The sequence below is a fragment of the Pipra filicauda genome, unplaced genomic scaffold (assembly GCF_003945595.2).
Source record: "Pipra filicauda isolate LSUMZ 115617 unplaced genomic scaffold, ASM394559v2 scaffold606_size451818_pilon, whole genome shotgun sequence".
Classification (NCBI taxonomy): Eukaryota; Metazoa; Chordata; class Aves; order Passeriformes; family Pipridae; genus Pipra; species Pipra filicauda.
Genome location: NW_024104761.1, coordinates 240,276 through 258,951, shown reverse-complemented (window position 1 = coordinate 258,951; position 18,676 = coordinate 240,276). Strand labels below are relative to the sequence as shown.

Genomic DNA, 18,676 nt, shown 5'->3' with positions numbered 1-18,676 from the left:
TTTAACAATCCCTTTGAGAAAGGGTTTAAAGGGAGCATTGTTTTTCTGACATTCTGTTGAAAGGTTTGAGCACACCTCTTACTGTGTTCAGTTAACAGAAACAAATCCCTGCTCTTCAGGGAAGGGATTATTGTTGAAGGGCTAGTATGGAAGGAGCTGAATTCCTTATTTATTCAGGGGTCAGAAGAGCTCTGCAGACTTTTCCACACCAATAACCTGCAGCTCTCAAATGGCTCAGTGGATGTGGTAACAAGTCTTGAACCTAGTACAGCAATGGAAGGTGCCCAGCTGATCCCAGGAAGCACTCCAGAAAGAGGAACCAGCTTGGATGGGGCTGAAGGTCCTTTAGCCTGGTGACCTCTGGCTTTTGGTAGGATGTGGTGCCTGAGCAGATGCACAGGGATAGAGCAAATATTTCCCATACACTCCTGACTGTGGCTGTGGGGTTTCTTTGAGTTAAGCAAAGTGGATTTGTGTTTAGCTTTTTATGTTTCTCATAAGGAATTTCCCTTTGGCACAACTCTCCTCCAAAGCTGTGATCCTGCCCCTCTCAGGGGAGACCCCCCTGCAGAGCTGCTCCAGCCCTGGGAACAGCCCAGCAAGGACATGGAGCTGCTGGAGCCAGTCCAGAGGAGGCCCCAAGAGGATCCGAGGGCTGGAGCAGCTCTGCTGGGAGGAAAGGCTGGGAGAGTTGGGATTGTTCAGCCTGGAGAGGAGAAGCTCTGGGGTGACCCAATTGTGGCCTTCCAGGGCCTGAAGGGGCCAACAGGAAAGATGGAGAGGAACTGTTTATACTCCAGGGTCTGGAGTGCCAGGATGAGGGGGAATGGCTTCCCACTGCCAGAGGGCAGGGATAGATGGGATATTAGGATGAAATTGTTCCCTGTTAGGGAGGTGAGGCCCTGGCACAGGTTGCCCAGAGAAGCTGTGGCTGCCCCTGGATCCCTGGAAGTGTCCAAGACCAGGTTGGACGGGGCTTGGAGCAACCTGGGCTAGTGGGAGGTGTCCCTGCCCATGGCAGGGGTGGGACTGGATGATCTCTTAGCTCCCTCCCAACCCAAACCAGTCTGTGATTCTATGATTTGCTTTGCAGTGGGTTGTGGATGCTGCAGCTCAGCTGGAGCTTTGGGAAAGTCCAGCTCCTTCCATTTGAGCCTCCTGCTAGGCTGCAATTTCAGCCACGGTTTTGGGAGCTGTGATTTTTAGAACAGTAATAGCTTCCAGCGTACTCAATTAGCAGAGTTGATTACCACATGCAAATGGTAAAGCTAAAGCTTGGCATGTGTTCTGGAGCAGTTCTTGTGATACAGATCTTGTTTCAGTGTTGTGTTTTCCTGAACACCAGCAATCCATCTGATTCCTTGGAGCACTTCTCTTGAGAGAGGAGTTAAACACTCCATCTCTTTGCATCCCACCTGTGCTACTTGGGACTTGTTGTTTTCCCCCAGATGGCAGTGGCTTATCTTGCTTATTTGTTCCTTGTGCTGAAATCACTCTGTTCTTCTCATGGTTATCATTGCTACCTTCATTTTTGGCTTGGTGTTACCCTGTGCCTATAAATACTTTTCCTGGGCCGGACTTGCACACCCTGTTCAAGGTGAGGCTTCTCTGTCAGCTTGAAAAGGGGTGAAATGATAATTCTTGTGAAATTTTCTAGGGTTTTATTTCACACTTCCCCCACACCAAATAGCATCCCAAAAAAACCTCTGTCCTCCATGCATAATGTATTCCTCCTTCTTGCTATTAGAGGCTATTTACTGCTCTCTGAGGATCTTGGTTATGTAAAAATACCTGTACACACTGGAACAGCTTTTTATCCTAATGTTTACAAATTTATGGTATCCTGTATTTTTTAACTACGGTGTTTTGAAATGAATAATTGGTTCTTTAAAATAAACAGACAAGGGATGAACGGTAGAGGGAATATTTTCAAACCATCAGGTAGTTCTGGCCAAAGCACAGGGAGGTGGCTCTTAATCCTCTCTGATCATACCTTTGCTTGATCAGCCCAGGACACAGTTGGCTTTCTGGGCTGCCAGCACACATGGCCAGGTCACGTCCAGCCTCTCCCCCCACCTAGCAATTTAAAACCCCAACCCCCTCAGCTCTAGTTCCTGGTGTACCTGCCAGGAGAGATTGGAAAACCTTTGTGCTTTGATGTTCAGCCTGCAACTTTACACTTGGCCTCTGTCTCCCGGTTCTGTGTTTGGACATCCAGTCACTGACCTGCCTGATCCCTCTGGAGATGCCACTTGCCTCTGATTTCAGTCTTTGCTTTGCCAGATCTGATAGGTCAGCCCTTCATCTCCTCCTCACCTGACTTATTTCTCCTGGCTCGCTTCACTTCAGTTCTTTTCAGCTTAAATGCCCACAATTGTACTTGGTTTTCCAGATGAGGTCCTGCTGGCAGGGAGATTTCCCCACCTTCCCTTTGGGAAGGTTAATCATTATGCAAGTGGGGTTTTTGTGTTCATTTGGTTGGCCGAGGGCTGTTTTCTGTGGCACTGGGAAGGTTTTGTGCTCTGGCTCCCCTCTTCTGCCACAGAACCTTTTCACCAGGTGTCACAGGCCATTTCTTGTACTTTGATCTATGTAGAACAAAGCTTTGTTATAATATAAAGAGTATTACTGATTATACTCTGCATGTCTGCTGCCCTTAGGATCCAGTACCTGGTGTCCTGGGGCCTTGTGCTTCCAGCCCTCTCAAGCATGAAGCATCTGCCAAGTCCTGCTGTGACTTGGCTTTGCAGGAAAGCCTTTGGGACTCAGATTTTATTTCACATAACCCAGAATTTAGAGGGCTGCTCCTCAACCCTCATAGGCAGTGGTGTGGCAAAGAATGGCACAGTTTTCCTCTGCAGGGAATTCAGGCTCTGCCCTGAACCCACCAGCCTGGATGTCGGGTTTTACAGGGATCGATTATCCCCGGGGATAATCAGAAGGTTCTTCCTTTGCCTTTCCTTTTCTGGGTTTGAGGTCAGATGAGATGGATTCTCCAGTGTTGCCCTGCAGATCTGCCCTGTCTCCATCTCTGAGCCTTCCATGCAGAATTGGTAGCACGTGTCATTCCCAGCGTGCCATGGCCTGGCTGTCCCGTGTCCGTGTGCTCCGTGCCCCTGGTCAGCCAGGTGAGAGGTGGTAAATCAAACAGGTTCCTGATGAGTTCAAGTTCTTCTCTTTTCTTTTTCCCCAGAAGGTTCTGCTGCTCCCAACCAGCTTTTGGCACGGGGCTGGAGTTGGGTGCCAAAGCCAAATCTGAGGGTGTTGCTTTGAGCCTCAGGCTTCCAGCTGGATGAGGCAACACAAGGAACAGCAGAGGCTCATGTGACCTACTTCTTAAAGCTTGCAGCCTGCAGAGCAGAGACCTGGAGACAGCTCTCAGGGTAAATGAGGAATTGCTTCCATCCTGCATGGCCGTGGAGAGCTTTCAGGGTGTTTTTAACTATCATGGTTAATGGGCCACTTTGCCAGAGAAGCTGGGGCTGCCCCATCCCTGGAAGTGTCCAAGGCCAGGTTGGACGGGGCTTGGAGCAACCTGGGCTGGTGGAAGGTGTCCCTGCCCACGGCAGGGGGTGGAAAGAGATGGTCTTTAGGGTCCCTTCCAACCCAAACCATTCTGGGATTCTGTGAAAATCAGTGTTTGGATGAAGCACCCAACGGGTGTCATAACTAGTAAATGACAACCTGAGTTTTAAAGCTTATCACCTCCAATTAAGGATGGCTTTTCTAGGAGAGTGGTAAAAAGGCTTCTCTAGATTACTCTAAAAATTGCAAATTAAAGTTCCCCAAACCTGGAAAAGTTTCCCTTGCCGTGGTTTCCTGTAGGAACAGTCAGTAACCTGTGTGACAAATCCTGCTAGGAAATGGCACGGAGGGAGAAGTGCTGAAATGCAGCAGTGTATTGCAGATCCAAAATCTGCCCCTGCACAGGAGTGAAACAGGTGAAACCAGAGGGGGACTGTGGGGTTGTTCACTGTGCTGGCTGGAAAAGTGCCTGGTGCTGGAGAGCTCCTGTTCCCAACTGCCTGGAGTATGGAGATGGAGGGAGTGAGGGCTGGGAGCTGCTGTCACACACAGCTGGGTGCTTTGGAAAAGGATTAGGATGAAATTAAACTTCGGAATGTGGTAGGAGCTGACTTTGCTTACCTGCCTGTGCTCTTCTAGCTCTAACACTGCCCAGCCCTGGAGAGGCTGGATTTTTCCTTGGCCTTTCCTTAGCCTCTATTAATCCCCCTTCAATTGTGACTGTTCTGGCAGCACTTTTGTCTGCAAAGATCCCAGAATGGCTATTTTATGCCTTTTTCTCTGTTAACTTGCTCTTAGAAGAAGCCCCACGTGGCTTCTGAGTTCCCAGTTTAGATCAGCCTGTAGGGAAGTGAGTCTGAACATTTCAGGAACTGAGATCTTTATTCCAGTATTGTAAAAGGAACAGGGTAGGGATATGGGTCAAAGTCTGTGATAGGGATAAGAAATTACACGGGGCAAAGGCAGTGGACCTGTAGTAGATAATGACACTCAATAAATAAATAAATATCTTTACTACAATATGATACACCACAAAAATGATAAGAATCTTTGCTTCTGGAGAAAGAGATTTGTGAAATCAATACTCCTTTCCTTGTAGAATGTTGTCTGAGCCTTGGTAGGAGTGTATTTTACATATTTTATATCTTGAAGCTGTGGCCTGAGGTCTGTCTGCAAACAGGAGCTGGGATTGCTCCAGCCTCACCAGGGAAATCTCGAAGGCACTGGAGGTTGTGAAGGCAGGCAAAGGAAAAAAGAGAAATAAGAACAAATAGGTGAGTGAGAAAAATCAAAGACCCCTGTTAGTTTACAGATCTGGTGGGCACAAACTGATGTCCATGAAGTTCCACCTGAACATGAGGGAGAACTTCTTTCCTGAGCAGCGCCCAAGCACTGGAACAATTGCCCAGAAAGGGTGTGGAGTCTGCCTTGCTGGGGATATTCCAGAAGTGTCTGGATGAAATCCTGTGCCACGTGCTCTGGGATGGCCCTTCTGGAGCAGGGAGGTGGGCCCAGGTGTCCCACTGTGTCCTTTCCAGCTTGTGATCCTGCGTTGAGCGGTGCTCGGAGGACAGGACACGTGTTTGTACCCACTCCAAAAAGCAGAGTGGCAGAAGCAGCTGTGGGATTGTGCATTTTTCCTTAGTACCGTTCCCCTAATGATTATGGGGATTTGCTACATTTGGGCTGCTTGTGTGGGATCCTATCCCACTGGCTGGCCCAGCTGCACTGGGAACCTTCAGAACTGTCAGGCACAGAGCAGAGAGGGTGCAGGAGAGCAGGATCCTCACGGTGCTGAGCGTTAGTGGCCATGTCACTGGGGCAGGGTCATTCAAACCCCCCCTGGCAGTCCCACATCTGGCTTGTTTCAGGTGAGCTCTGCAGCACAAGAAGACCCAGGTAGGTGCAAAGCTCCCTCCTGGCTTGGGCTCGTTTCTCCCATTGTGCAATCCTGGCAAACTGGTTTTGAGCTCAGTTTCTGGCTGGCTGTGGCAGTCCCCACCAGCAGTGGGAGTTGCCAATGCTGGAGGTTTCAGTGGCTGATTTGTTGTCCCTTCTGGAGCTCGTGTTTCTCTCCAGCAGCTTTCTGAAAGTTAGGGATGATCACACATGTTTGAATTGTAGAACAAGGAGAGGAAAAAAGTTTCCTGCTGTCATTGAAGTCCTCGTTGCTTGTGCCAGGAGGTAGTGCCTTACCAACCTGTATCTCTGGTGCTTCCATTAATCTGTGCTTTGTTTTTGTGGCTTATTTCTAATTTGTTATCTCACCAGTGAGGTTTTAGGGCTGCAGATCCAGACTTGACTTACACACAGAATTCAAAACTCTCTGTGAAAGGCCCTGGGTGAAAGGTGAGGTAGATAAGCTGGAACTGCTTGTTGGGGCAGTTCAGTATCACTGTATCTCTGCGGGCCGATGCCAGAGGTATTACACGTGTTCATTGGGGAATATTTAGGTTTCAGAAGCACTGATCTTAATGCATTTGGAATTGCACGAGCAGAATTCCACTCCTGGTGACTGGAGGATGCTCCTTTCACTGGGGTGACAGCCTCCCCTGGGACTGCTGTCTGCATGCAGCCAAAAGCTGCTGAGCCCGCATCTGCCTCAGGTGTTCTGCCACTTGTTTCCTCCTGAGAGCTGTCTTTAGGCTGTGTGCCCTCTAGGATCTCAGGTGGGGAACTCCTGGAGAAGCACTGTGACAGGTGTGGATTGAGGGAGCATGGAAGTGGAAGTGCAGGCACTTCACTCTTCATGTAGAGAACAAACAAAGCCAAAGAGTCTGAGAAGGGGCTGCTGAAGATGACAACTTGGAAAACTAAACAAAGTGCTGAACCTTCCTCTGCAGGTTCCCCAGTTCTAGGGAAGCAGATAAACAAGAGCAGAGGCTCTCGTAGTAGTTTGAGTGCAGGGTGGATGTGGCCAGTATAGCCCTGGAACGTGGGAAAGCTTGGCCATCCTCCCTGCTTCCTCCCCCCTTCGCTCCCGCTGTGCCAGGCGTACAGCAGGGAGCAGGCAGGGGCCATGGAGGGAATGGTGTCACTAGTCATTTCACAGCTGGTCTCTGGGCTCCTTCTCCAGAGGTTCAATGCTAATTTGGGTGGTGCTTTTCCAGTAAGATGTCATCAAGGGGGAGGCAATTCCTGCAAGGATTCAAGAGTACAGAGTTGTGCCAAGTCAGGGACAGTGACCTTCCCCAACTTCCACGTGGGAGAACACTGCAGGGGACACCCCTCTCCTTCCGTGACACCTGCCCAAAGGCTGCAGCACCTGGGGGTTGATACCACTGAGCAAAAAGGATGTGTGGCCTGTTTTAATATCCACCTCTACCACCTTGGTGCTGGTGAACTTGTTGGGCATGTTGGGGTGGGTGTTGAGGAAACCAGCGCTCGTGCCTGGCTTTGTAAACACTCACAGGAGTGCTGGCACTTTGGGGTCATTTCTAGGGTTCTGCTAGGACAGGAATTTCGATTAAGAAGGTGATTTGGAACAGGAAGATGGCTGTAGCAAAGGCCTCCCATGCAGCTGCTCACGGGGCCTGTGGTGGTTACACACAGGCTTTGCTCTCTGGGGGTCCTGTTGGTGTAACAGGTCACACAGCGGGCTCTGAGAGAGCTTCTGGTCAAGGGATTTATTGTCTCTCTGAGATCAGGGTGTTGGGGCAGTACAGGCTTCCCAAGGAAGTGCTGAGTCCACGTGCACAAGGGCAGGTACCCAGAGCATGACTTTGTTCTGTCCCTCTCAGTAGGGAAAGGAAGGAGTCTCCCATCCTGTAAGTGTGGTGAGAATCCCCCCAGATAAAAATATTCCCTGGAATCATAGAATCATAGAATGGTTTGGGTTGGAAGGGACATTAAAACTCATCCAGTCCCACCCCTGCCATGGGCAGGGACACCTTCCACTAGCCCAGGTTGCTCCAAGCCCCATCCAGCCTGGCCTTGGACACTTCCAGGGATCCAGGGGCAGCCACAGCTTCTCTGGGCAACCTGTGCCAGGGCCTCACCTCCCTCAAAGGGAAGAATTTCATCCCAATATCCCATCTAACCCTGCCCTCTGGCAGTGGGAAGCCATTCCTCCTTGTCTTGGCACTCCAGGCCCTTGGAAATGGTCTCTCTCCATCTTTCCTGTTGGCCTCTTCAGGCCCTGGAAGGCCACAATTGGGTCACCCCAAAGCTTCTCCTCTCCAGGCTGAACAATCCCAACTCTCCCAGCCTTTCCTCCCAGCAGAGCTGCTCCAGCCCTCGGATCCTCTTGGGGCCTCCTCTGGACTGGCTCCAGCAGCTCCATGTCCTTGCTGGGCTGTTCCCAGGGCTGGAGCAGCTCTGCAGGGGGGTCTCCCCTGAGGGGCAGAGGGGCAGAATCCCCCCGTGCCCTGCTGGCCTTAGGTAACAGTGCTGTGAGTTGCCAAATCATTCCTGAAAGTGCTTGTTATCAAGCAAGGCAGCTGCTCAAGTGCCCTTTTCTTTCCATCTGGAGAGATTTTGCCCCCATGTGTGCTCTGCTGGAGTGCTGCTGCTTCTCCCAGCTGTGTCAGCTGAAGTTCTTACAGCTTGTTCAAGAGCCCAAGAAGTTCTTCCATGAAAATTGAGTGTCACTAATATATATGTCTCCTGAGGTAAGCAACTAGATTTTCTTCTTTTTTGCTTAATTTCTGATTCTGTTTCATCATTACTTCCTTGAAAAGCCCACACAAATTAAAACTTGAGGCAACAGCCACATATATTTAGTTATTAGAGGTTTATGTTACAGAAGTTCATACCATTTTTTGCATTATGCTTGGGAAAAATTGGGGAGGAAAACCCCCTTGATCTTTTGTGCAGAAAATACTAATTGTCCCTATTCTTAGGCAGGTTGTGAGCAGTCAATTTAATTCCTAGAAGGGAAATAACTTTGAAGTTAGAAATGAAGAATGATGCAACAAATGGAGATCATGTTGACTCATTTTCTGTCTGATAGATATCTAAGGGGAACATGGAGGTGTTACATGTTTTTGATGCTAATTTTTCTGTTACATAGTAACACAAGTTTTTTGTCTTTCCCCTGACCTTCCTACTGCTTATTTTTAGCGAGAACTGCTTTTCCTTCCAAAGTGCCCTCATTGGAACCAGTTGTGTGTCATGCTGGAGTGGTTTAGAGTGGTCAGTGGTTAGAGAGGCCCCTCTTTGTGACTTGTCCTCATAGATACCTTCTTGCTGCTCCTTTTTCTTCAGTAAATGTATTTCCCCCCTTGCTTTGGTCTGCTGGGCATGTTTTACTGAAGGTACACAGAGGCAAAGTAACAGAAAGGCTGCAAAGATGTGAGCTTAAAATTCATCCCACAGAAGCAGAATATTAAATGTTTTTATCCAACTAAACAAACAAACAAAAACCCCCTTAAAAATAATACTTACAGGAATCAAAATGCATAATTGACTCATCAGAGATGACTTTCAGTCATTTAACTTGTCTTTCTCCTGGTGTCCTCCACTGGATGAGATGTAGCCTGTGTCCTGTCCAGGCAATGGCTGTGGGAGGGTTCCTTGTGCCAGATGTGCTTTTCCAATGGATATTGTGTTGGGGCTCATTTTCCCGTTCTTCCAACTTTGCTGTATTGATCTTATGGCAGAAACTTTAATCTGCCCTTAATTGAGGACAAACCCCAACCCAATGTAAGGAAAAGCACGAAATGAGTGATGCTAAAAAGCGACCCTGGTATTATTTAGCTGAGCTAATCCCGAGTGTAATGCCATGGGTTTAACTGGAATTACACTGGGGATTAGTTCAGTTGATAGCTGATTGCACTCTAATAGCTGCCTGGCTCCAGGAGTTGGTTGACTAAGTGCTGCTTGCCTCCTTCCAGCCCCATTCCTTCACTTCCATGTTTTCCCTGCTCCCACGGCAGAGCCCAGTTCTTCTTCCAACAGGACCTCATTTGAGGAACCCTATCTATTCCACTGTCTCTCCTCTCACCTCTCCCCTGGGGTTTCCCACTTTCTGTTTTAAGGGTTCTTCGGGAGAACGAGCCTTTTTTTCCTCTTCCACTGAGGGGCTTCACTCAGGGCATCGTGACTTTAAACTGCTGGAATGAAGGACAGAGGTGGAACGGGAGTGTTTTTATGGGGAGGGACATGCACGGCTGGTGGTGGTTGTGTGCTGAACAGGTACTAGGAGCAGCCCAGAGTTGGCATGGCATGTTGGACCTGTCTGAGAGAGATCTGAGAGCACTTGCTCTTCTGGGCACGATGAGAAGTGAGTTATCTCCTCCTAGAGGAGAGGCAGCACAGTGTGCACAGCCATCCTGATAGCCCTGGGCTGGATGCATGGATGGATGGGTATGGATCAGGAGACAGTGGTCAGAGGACATGTGCCATGCTGGACCAGGCTGTGCATCCCCAGGTGCAGAATTACACACCCACGGGGATCGTTTCTTCCCGTCTCTGGCTCCCGGGCCATCCCAAGGATGAACCGTGGTTCATCCTCCAGCACGCTGCCGGTCCTCCGGCTCAGCAGCATCCTGGGATTTGAGCTTTTCCGGTGGTGGGAAATGGCAGATTTGGGGCAAAGCTGTCAGGTGTGGTGTTTCTGCTCCCCTCACATGCTGAGCTTTGTGTGCTGGTAGACTCCTCTGTGTTTCTTTTTAATTTCCTTTGGCGTTTTGGCCAAACACTCGGGGACTATCCTCCAGCACTGCTTGGTCTTAGACATCATCATCATCATTCTTATCCTTATCATCATCCTCCAGAGGTGACTTTTCGAGTCGTTTCGTGCAGGCTCTTGTTCCTGCTCTCCCTCCTGGAGCCCGGGCTGGTCGGAGCTGATTTTAGGGCAGCTTTACGTTGTTGCCCAGCGCGCCGGGAGGGTTCCCCTCGGCCCTGGCCGGGTGGGTGACACGTCCCCCCGGTGCCGGAGCGCCCTGCCCGCTGCCCCGGGGGGCCGGGCCGGAGGAGGCGGCGGCGGGGGCGGGCGCAGGGCGAGAGGGGCCGGCCCAGGGCCGCGCTACGTGTCGCCGAGCCCTTATAGCCCCGGCCCGCCCGGCCCTGCGCGCCGCCCGCACCATGTCGAGCACCGAGCACACGGTAGGGACGCGCCGGGGCCGGGCGGGGGGGCCCTGCCGAGCCCGCTCTGCCCCGGGATCCCCGCGGGCATCCAGCGCCTCCGGGAGCCGGGCCGGCAGAGCATCCCCCCGGGGGTGCCGAGGATGGGAGGACGCTCTTGGCAGCGGGCAGGGGCGTGCCCGGCCATCCCTGCCAGGATCCCCCGCGGTGCCGCGGGCTGCCGTCCCCGCCGAGGCAGCGGGAAGGCTGAGCCTCGCTCCTCGGGTGGCTTTTTGGGCGTCCTCTGCCCCGCTCCCACCCCGGGGAAGGGAGCCTGGCGAGCCACTCGCCACCACCGATGGGCTCCCGGCACCCTGCACAGCCTGCACACCCTGCACAGTTATATATTCAAAATATATAACGCGCGCAGAGCGATGAAAAAATAAGCATAGCCAGGGCAGAGTTCAGTTAGAAATTAAAATTGCAAATCGCACTCGCAGCCAGAAGTCGCCTTCCGCTTGCCAGCTGCCCTCCCTTACTTCTTGGATTTGGGATGCGAGCCCCGGGTCCCTCCGGCTGCGCCATACGTTTTCCAGGTTTTAAATCAGAACCAGAAGAAATCTTGACGGAAGTCTTTCGGGCTGCCGTTGCTGGTTGATTTTTACTTCTTTTTTTTTTTTTACTTCGTCGTACGTTTTTCAGATGCATTTTGGGCACCCTGGTAGTGTGTGCGGGTAGGAATGCAACCCAAAACCACGCGGAACAAAGCGCGCCTGTGCAGCCGGGTGTTCTTGGGCACGCGAAAACCTGTGGTTTAGGGATTATTTCAGGGAGGGAGGTGCAAGCTCTGAGCTGTGCATGGGAGTTCTGTTTATTGCTGTGTGACAGGAGAGAGGCATTACTGAACTTCCAGAATAATCCCTCTCCTTTGCCTCCACCCTTGGCTGGAAAAATGACATTTATAAGCAAGTTTGCGGCTGACCTTTGTACGGTGACTGTCAAAACAGATCCTATCTGGGTGACAGTTGTGGGCGGATTTTCGTGTGCTTATCTGCCAGGTATCTGATGGACTGAGAAAAGGCGTGATTTCACTAATTACCGGAGGTTTTGGGGATGGTGATGAAATGGTGATGTCCCATTAGTGATGTGTTGCACAGAGCGTGAAGGAAGTTCTCTCCCCTCACGCAACCTCAGCGGCTTCTCGGTTTCAGCCATCTCCAGCTGATATCAAAGGCACGGGATGAGGGATTTCCCTTGGATAGGGATCCTTTGATCAGCACGATTATTTGCATGTGCACGTGGACGATTTCTCCTGACACTTTCTGTAGCTGCAGCCGCGGCAGTTCCATTCGAAAATGAAGACGCACAATAATTTGTCCTGTTAGGATGGGTACAACCCCCTTCTTAATCCCCATTCTTCGTTCTCCCAGTTACATGAATCGTTATTACTCCTAAAAATCCCCGTTACTAATAAAATCCCAGTTTTACCACCTCTCCACGACGGGGGTGGTGTGTTAATGTTTCTCCCACAGCCCAGGTTGTGTGAGGATGGATGTTAGCAGCGTTTTGCACTGGCTGAGAGTATGCCAGAGCTGGGATTTGCAGGTGATGTCGATCAGCTGTGAGCCTTTGAAAGGCATGGCAGTGCCACCTGTGGCAAGATGGACAGCTGTGTTATTTGACTGTGCTCCTCCTTTTGTAAATTGAATAATTAGAAGCCCAGGATTTAAATCCGAAATTCAGCCTGAATGCCCTTTGGAGTTTGAGGATGGTTTGAGGATGTTTTGGGTGCATTTATTAATAGAAGCTTCTGGTAGGGTACAGAGAAGAAAACTTAGATTTTTTTTTTTTTATTTTTTTTTTGGCTTTTGCGTGTGTTGTCCTAGAAAATGAACATGGCTCCTTAATTCTGCCTTGTCTGAGGACCCAAAACTTGGTGTGCAGGGATCTCTCTGGCCGGTTAGTTTGGAAATGCTTTCTGCTCTCTGTTTCTGCTCACAACGCTGCAAGAGGCATGAAGTCCTCTGTGTGCCAGGCAGCGTCCTTCTGTTCCCAGACCTCACTGACAGAAAACATTTATTACTGACCTGTTTCAGGACTGATTTTTGGGGGAAGAAGAACGTTCTTTAACGATGACCTTAAAGACTTAATGTTCCTCACACAGCCCTCCTGTGTGCTCGCAGGCAAAACCCAGCTCTCGGGAGCGAGCGCACGGTGAAGGAGTCGCAGCGAGGAAGGTGGAGCTGTGGGACTGCCCTTGTTTATTGTGTGGGCTCCTGCACAGCGTGGCATTCAGGGCTGAGGGGCTCTTTTAGCTCTCTCCAGACAGCAGCCTGTTCTCCCTCCACCTGCGGCGTCCCTGGTATTTCCGCAGCCTTTCCAGGAGGATACAGATGGTGCAGTGTGCTCCAGGCGAGTTTGCCACGGAGCCCAAAGCCACAGGCACGGCCTGGGAAGGGCTGGCCCCTCGCTGGGGTGACTGCCTGCCTGGCTTTGTGTCCCTGTGGGTGCATGGAAAATGCAGCTCAATGCTTCTCGTGGCATGGAGGCGTTGGGAGTTCTGCCCCTGGCAGGGGAACGTCCTGAGCTTCTCAGAGGTGCTTAGAGCAGAATGAGAGCCTGGTACTGAAACTGCCCTTTTCAGGGTAAGTGTCACAGCTTTGTGAGCCCCCTGCCCTTGTCACGGCATCTCCAGGAATCCCACTGGAGTGTGGCATCCCTGCTTTCACCGGGATGCTGCCGCTGGAGCCGGATGGGTCACAAAGCTGTAACTTCTGCTAATTCACTTCTGTTTGTGTAGGGCTTATGTGCAAATGGTGTGGGCTTATTTAAATTTGTTTAAAGAGAAGGGGAAAAAACCACAAGCTCAGATGACAACCCTGAAGAAAGAGGCTTAGTTTCTTTGCCTAAAAACAACTCTCGTGTTGAAAAAACTGGGGCCACGGGGCAGAGTTCAGATGGACTGAGTGATATCCCAGGCAGAGCAGTAGCATATGTACAGCTTCATCAATTTAATTGCTAAGCAATATAGAAGAAAAAGCTTATTAAAAAAACCCAGACCGGGTGTTTATCTCCTCTCACGCTTCCTCTTAACTGTTGCCTTGAACACAAAGAGCGAAACTCCTTTAAAGGTGTTTATTTTCCAAGCAGTTGTGAATAGCTCAGCTATTCACTGACACTTGTCCAGGTGACAGTGCACCCTGATTCCGGGGAATTAGTGTGGCTTGCTCTGGGTTGAATTACTCGAGAAAGAGTTTCTCACGTTTTATCCAGCGAGTCGCAAGCCTTGTTCTTACAGCATGATTTATTTTGTGAGATACAGTGCCTAACTCATTGCACCATGACAGTCAAAGGAGATTGTTTTCCTGCTGCTCATCACGTGCTTAGGATTTCTTGGTTTATATTCTATTACTTTTTTTTTTTTGCTTTACATCTGTTTTCTTTGAAGATCAGGGAAAGGTGAGGTGATTAACTTTTGTTAACTGTAGCTCTCTCCCCTTTTCTCCTCATTTCCTCTGAAGCCCTTTGCTATTAACAAGTTCCCTTTCCAGTCTGTTGCCCACACCTTGCTGTTTCGTTCACTTGGGCTGCAGGGAAGAAAAGCCAGAAAAAGTTGCAGTCTTCTAAATATGAATGCCTTTTTCTTTCCGTGGCTGAGCCCTGCAGGGGTTGGGGAGTTAAATAACCACCTTGGTGTGGTCCAGCCCCAGAAGCTGCAAGCTGGGGACCTTGGTGGACCTTCCATGTGCAGTGCAGCTGCAGCTTAGATTTAGGCCACGGGGATTTTGTTTTTCTGGAGGGTTTTCAAGAGAAACACTGGCATACTTGCCTTTTTTTTTCTTTTTTTTTCCTTTTTTTTGTTTTTACTGGGCTAATGTTGATCCTGGAGGGTGTCTCGAAATAGAAATGAAAAGACCTTGCCTATCTGAAACCAGGTGTTTTAGATAAACTTCCAGCTGTATGTGCCCCCAGAAGATAAGTGGTGTGCAGGGCCTGTGTTAATGCTGGTCCTGCTATGCCCTGCCTTGAGCCTGTACTTTGGTCACGCTGCTCCTACACTTTGATATCTTAAAAAGTCCATTAAGAAGGAGGCTGTGCAGTTCAGGTTTGCATTTATGAATTTCCTGTTATCGTGAGCAGGGTGACTACTAATGGTTATCTCTGATTGAGCTCTGAATCACAGCTGGGGGAAGTGAGAAGTAGTTCCTTAATGGTTTCGCAGCTTAATAATTTCCAAGGGAAAATTTACCCCGAGTGTATCATTAACAGAAAGGAGGGATGCGAAAAGCCCGGTTCAGGTGTTCTGTGCTGGGCCTGCGTCACAAAATGGGGTGTGGGAAGTTGGGATTTGCCTGTGGGGCCGGTAGTTCCTTGCCAGCCCTGCCTCCCATCCCTCACAGAGCGGTCCTTGCTCCTCTACTTGCAGCTTGGCTCAGTTCCAGTGATATGTGTCAAAAGCTTTGTTTGCTGACTCGGTGCCAACGTGAGCTTGAGAAAGGAGTTGGTTTGCATAGATTTGATTTGATTTTTTTTTTAGATGCAGCACTTGGTGGTTTGTTGGGATGAGCTTTTTTTGAGCACTGTTGGAAAACAACGGTCCGTACCTACATTTCCAAGACTTTCTGACCTCGAGGTCTTCGCGGCCTCTCTGGCAGAACAAAATGTTTTCTTCGATATCAAACCCTTTTTTAGCTTCCCATTGTGGTGCAAAAAAGTGTGTCGGGCAGGAGGTCATTTTTCAGGCCTGCCCAGCCCTTCTGATGGGAAGATCATTAGGCTGTGCTGCCAGAGAGTGTGGGAAGAGGGGAAAAAAACCTTGTTTTAGAGGAGGGTTTTATAGAGGGCTACTGTGGGGGACCTGAGTTGTGGGTTTGCCTCTGGGAATGACGTGGATGAGTCCCCACAGCCGTGGCTGGGGCAGCTCATTGCATCTGCCCTCATCTCTGTAAAGCTGGTCTGAGGCCACGGGGATGGATGTGAGGAGTGTTGAGCTCTCAGAGGTGCAGCCTGAAGTCCAGGGGAGCTGCTCAAACATGTGTCACTTTTATGTCTTGAATGTTGTGTGGGATCTCGAGTCTTCATCTGCTGTTGGCCTTACTCTGGGCTGCTCTTCCATGGCTGTAAAATTGGGGATGATGCCGCCCTTAGAGAGATACTGGGAGTTTTCATGAACTTCTGAGGGACCAATTAACAGTGAACTCCAAGGAAAATGTGTAACTGCCCTTCAGCAAGCCTTGGAATAGTGTGGAATGACGAAGATCTGTGCCTACACCTGGTTTAGGGAGGGATGATGGAAATGCCAAATAACCCCTCGTTCAGGAAGGGTACAGCATTCTTGGTGCTGCCTTAGGCCAGGCTCTGGGTAACCCCCTGTGCACTCCTGTGATTAAAAACCCGTCTTGCAGCTTGTGGGGGTCAGATGCACAGGGAGATGGGTCAGGAAACCTTCATCCTGCCACCTCCAAACTCGAGTCCTCAACTTGGACATGTCTCCTGCAGCTCGTTGTGCAGGGTGGCACATTCAGTGGTGTGACGATGAAAACAACCCTGTCTTCATCCAACAGAAATTCCAAGGGGACTGAGGAGGTACTGAGTGACGGGGAGGCTTGTTTGGCTCCATCTGTTGATTCCAGTAGCAACCAAGAGCGGGAGCCAGGCGAGACTTTATGGCTGGGACACCACAGTTCATTGTCCACCCTTCCACTGATTTGTGACCCGAGGTACCAGAGGCCGTGCCTTTCTTCCTGATAGTGCTGGATGAACTTTCCTTCCATGAATTCATCGTAATGATTTCTTCCAGCCAAGTGAACTTTTGCCCTCCCCATTTAATCGTGTCCTTAGCGGTGTTTCTGGCCAAGCTTCCCTTCGCTCCTTCCTCCCGCTGCTTTTGCACTTTGCAAACCTTAACAGAGTTGCTGAGGTGGAGAGAGATCTCCTGTTGCCTGCTGGTGGCCATCCAGCATTGCAGAGTCAAGCACACGGGGTTCAAGATGCCGGGTTCAAGCCTGAGCATCCAGCCTGAGGCAGAGAGAGGCACTGTGAGACCCAGTCTGGGCTTGAGTCCAGCTTTTTCCTTTCATCAGGCTGCTGAGATGTCCTGTAGAGGAGAAGTGATGCAGGAGGATTAGTTCTTTTACGGAATCACGGATTCATTTAGGTTGGAAAAGACCTCTGAGATCGAATCCACCCTGTGCCTGATCTCCACCTTGTCCCCCAGCCCAGAGCACTGAGTGCCATGGCCAGTCCTTCCTTGGACACCTCCAGGGCTGGGGAATCCACCCTCTCCCTGGGCAGCCCCTGCCAATGTCTGATCGACTCTTCTGTGAAGAAATTCCTCCTGATGTCCAACCTGACCCTCCCCTGGTACAGCTTAAGGCCTCTTCCTCTCATCCTGTTGGTGGTTGCCCAGGAGAAGAGACCAATTCCCCCCCACCTCCCCTTTCCTATCAGGGAGTTGCAGAGCCAGAAGGTCCCCCCTGAGCCTCCTTTTCTCCAGGCTGAGTCCCCCCAGCTCCCTCAGCCCCTCCTGCTGCTCCAGCCCCTTCCCCAGCTCCATTCCCTTCCCTGGATTCGGAAATATATGCATTTTAAAACCTGATGAAGCTGCTTGAAATCTTGATCCTCTGCAGCTCCCACTGCTTATGAACCACTAGAGCCTCTCTAAAGGTGCAGGATTTCTCTTCTGAGAGGGATATGTTGGGCATGTTAAAAACGGATACCTTATCCCCATATCATTGAGAGCTGAGCTGGGTTCAACCTGTGCTGGCTGAAAGGGTGGAAGGAGATTCTGCTTTCTGACTTAGGCCCTCTGGACTCACATGGCACTTCTGATCAGCAGAGCTTGTGTTTCTGGTTGTGTCTTACAATTTAGCTCAGCTGATGGTCTCCTTGCATGGTGCTTGGAGCAGGAGTGCTGGCATGTTTTCAGGGACAGGGAGCCTGTCCTGACACAGTAGGAGGTGGGACACGTACGGGGGCGTATTTACCATAGAGAACCACAGCCCAGTAATTAAATCCCTCAATCTCATATTCAAGTGAAAAGAAATTGATTACCTGTGGATGCAACTCCCACCTGGAAAGCTCTTTGATACCAAAGTTAATGTGTAGTCAAAATCTGTACCTTTGTTCTCCTTCCCTCTTGTCCGAGGGACTGATCCTCAGTTTCCCATTCCCGTATCTGGTTGTTTTTCTCCAGAAGAAGACAGAGAAGCGTGGCCATGTGTTCTGGGTGGGTTTTCCTGGCAGGGGAGCAGTGTTTTGGTGCAGCATTTCCTGAGCAGATGCTGTTGCTCCTTGCAGGGCAGCTCAGGGCTGTCAGTCGTGGCTCTGCCAGGCACAGCTGGATTTGCCAACAGGCTGCACCATCTCTGCTTTTTAACTCGTCATCTACCTTCTGGTCACCTAATTCCCTTTGGTTTAGTTTTCTGGGAGGTTAAATAGATGTCCTTGATCACTTCCTGTGAGTGTTCAATCTCCAAACTGGTCTGTACTGTGCAAGAACATCATTTATGTTCCTTTCTTTTTGCAAGACTTTGGCATTGAAGGTGGTCCCGCGGCCTTGGCACCATCCAGAGTAGCCTTGTGACAGACCCCTGGCATCAAAGCAAGGCAGTTCTCCCTCTGCAATGTCAAACCTATTGTTTGCAAAATGAGCAGGGTTCATTTGGGAGAGATCATTCAGCAGAACCGCTCTGAATATTAAAAATTGGGCAGCCATGGAGGGATTTCGTGTTTGTATTGTTATTTTTGTCAGCAGCTGACTAGACGGCTTTGTTTGTCAAATATTTGTTGCCCCTGCAGCTGTCTCTTGGGATTCCAGGAATGAAGATGGGGAAGATTGTTTTTATAACAGCTGGCCTGGCCTTGCAAATTCATCCCAAAAATGCAGGAGCACAGGATGACTCACTAGTTTTTCTGTGAGGAAATTAAAGTAGTGACATCATCTAATTCCGAGATAAGGGAACGCCTGAGCTGGGAGCCTTCAGAGAGGCAGATTTTAGTGCCTAGCCTGCTGATTTGGACTCACACAGAGTAGAGATCACTGCCTCATGTGCCAAGTGAGCTTGGAACGTGAGCCTGGAACGTGAGCCTGATTTTGTTGATTTTTATTTTTTTTTAATTTATTTTTTTCTTTTCGTGCCAA

General features: G+C 50.0%; 1 protein-coding gene across 1 annotated transcript in view; it reads left to right on the top strand.

Moving 5' to 3' along the window:
* Positions 1 to 3,079: 3,079 nt before the first annotated feature.
* The window catches only part of PAPSS2 (3'-phosphoadenosine 5'-phosphosulfate synthase 2), a 36,534-nt gene continuing 20,937 nt past the window's right edge, over positions 3,080 to 18,676 (top strand). Inside the window, exon 1 of the mRNA XM_039388082.1 lies at positions 3,080 to 3,128. Within this exon, the coding sequence (XP_039244016.1) occupies positions 3,080 to 3,128 (49 nt within the window). The remainder of the gene's footprint in view (positions 3,129 to 18,676) is intronic.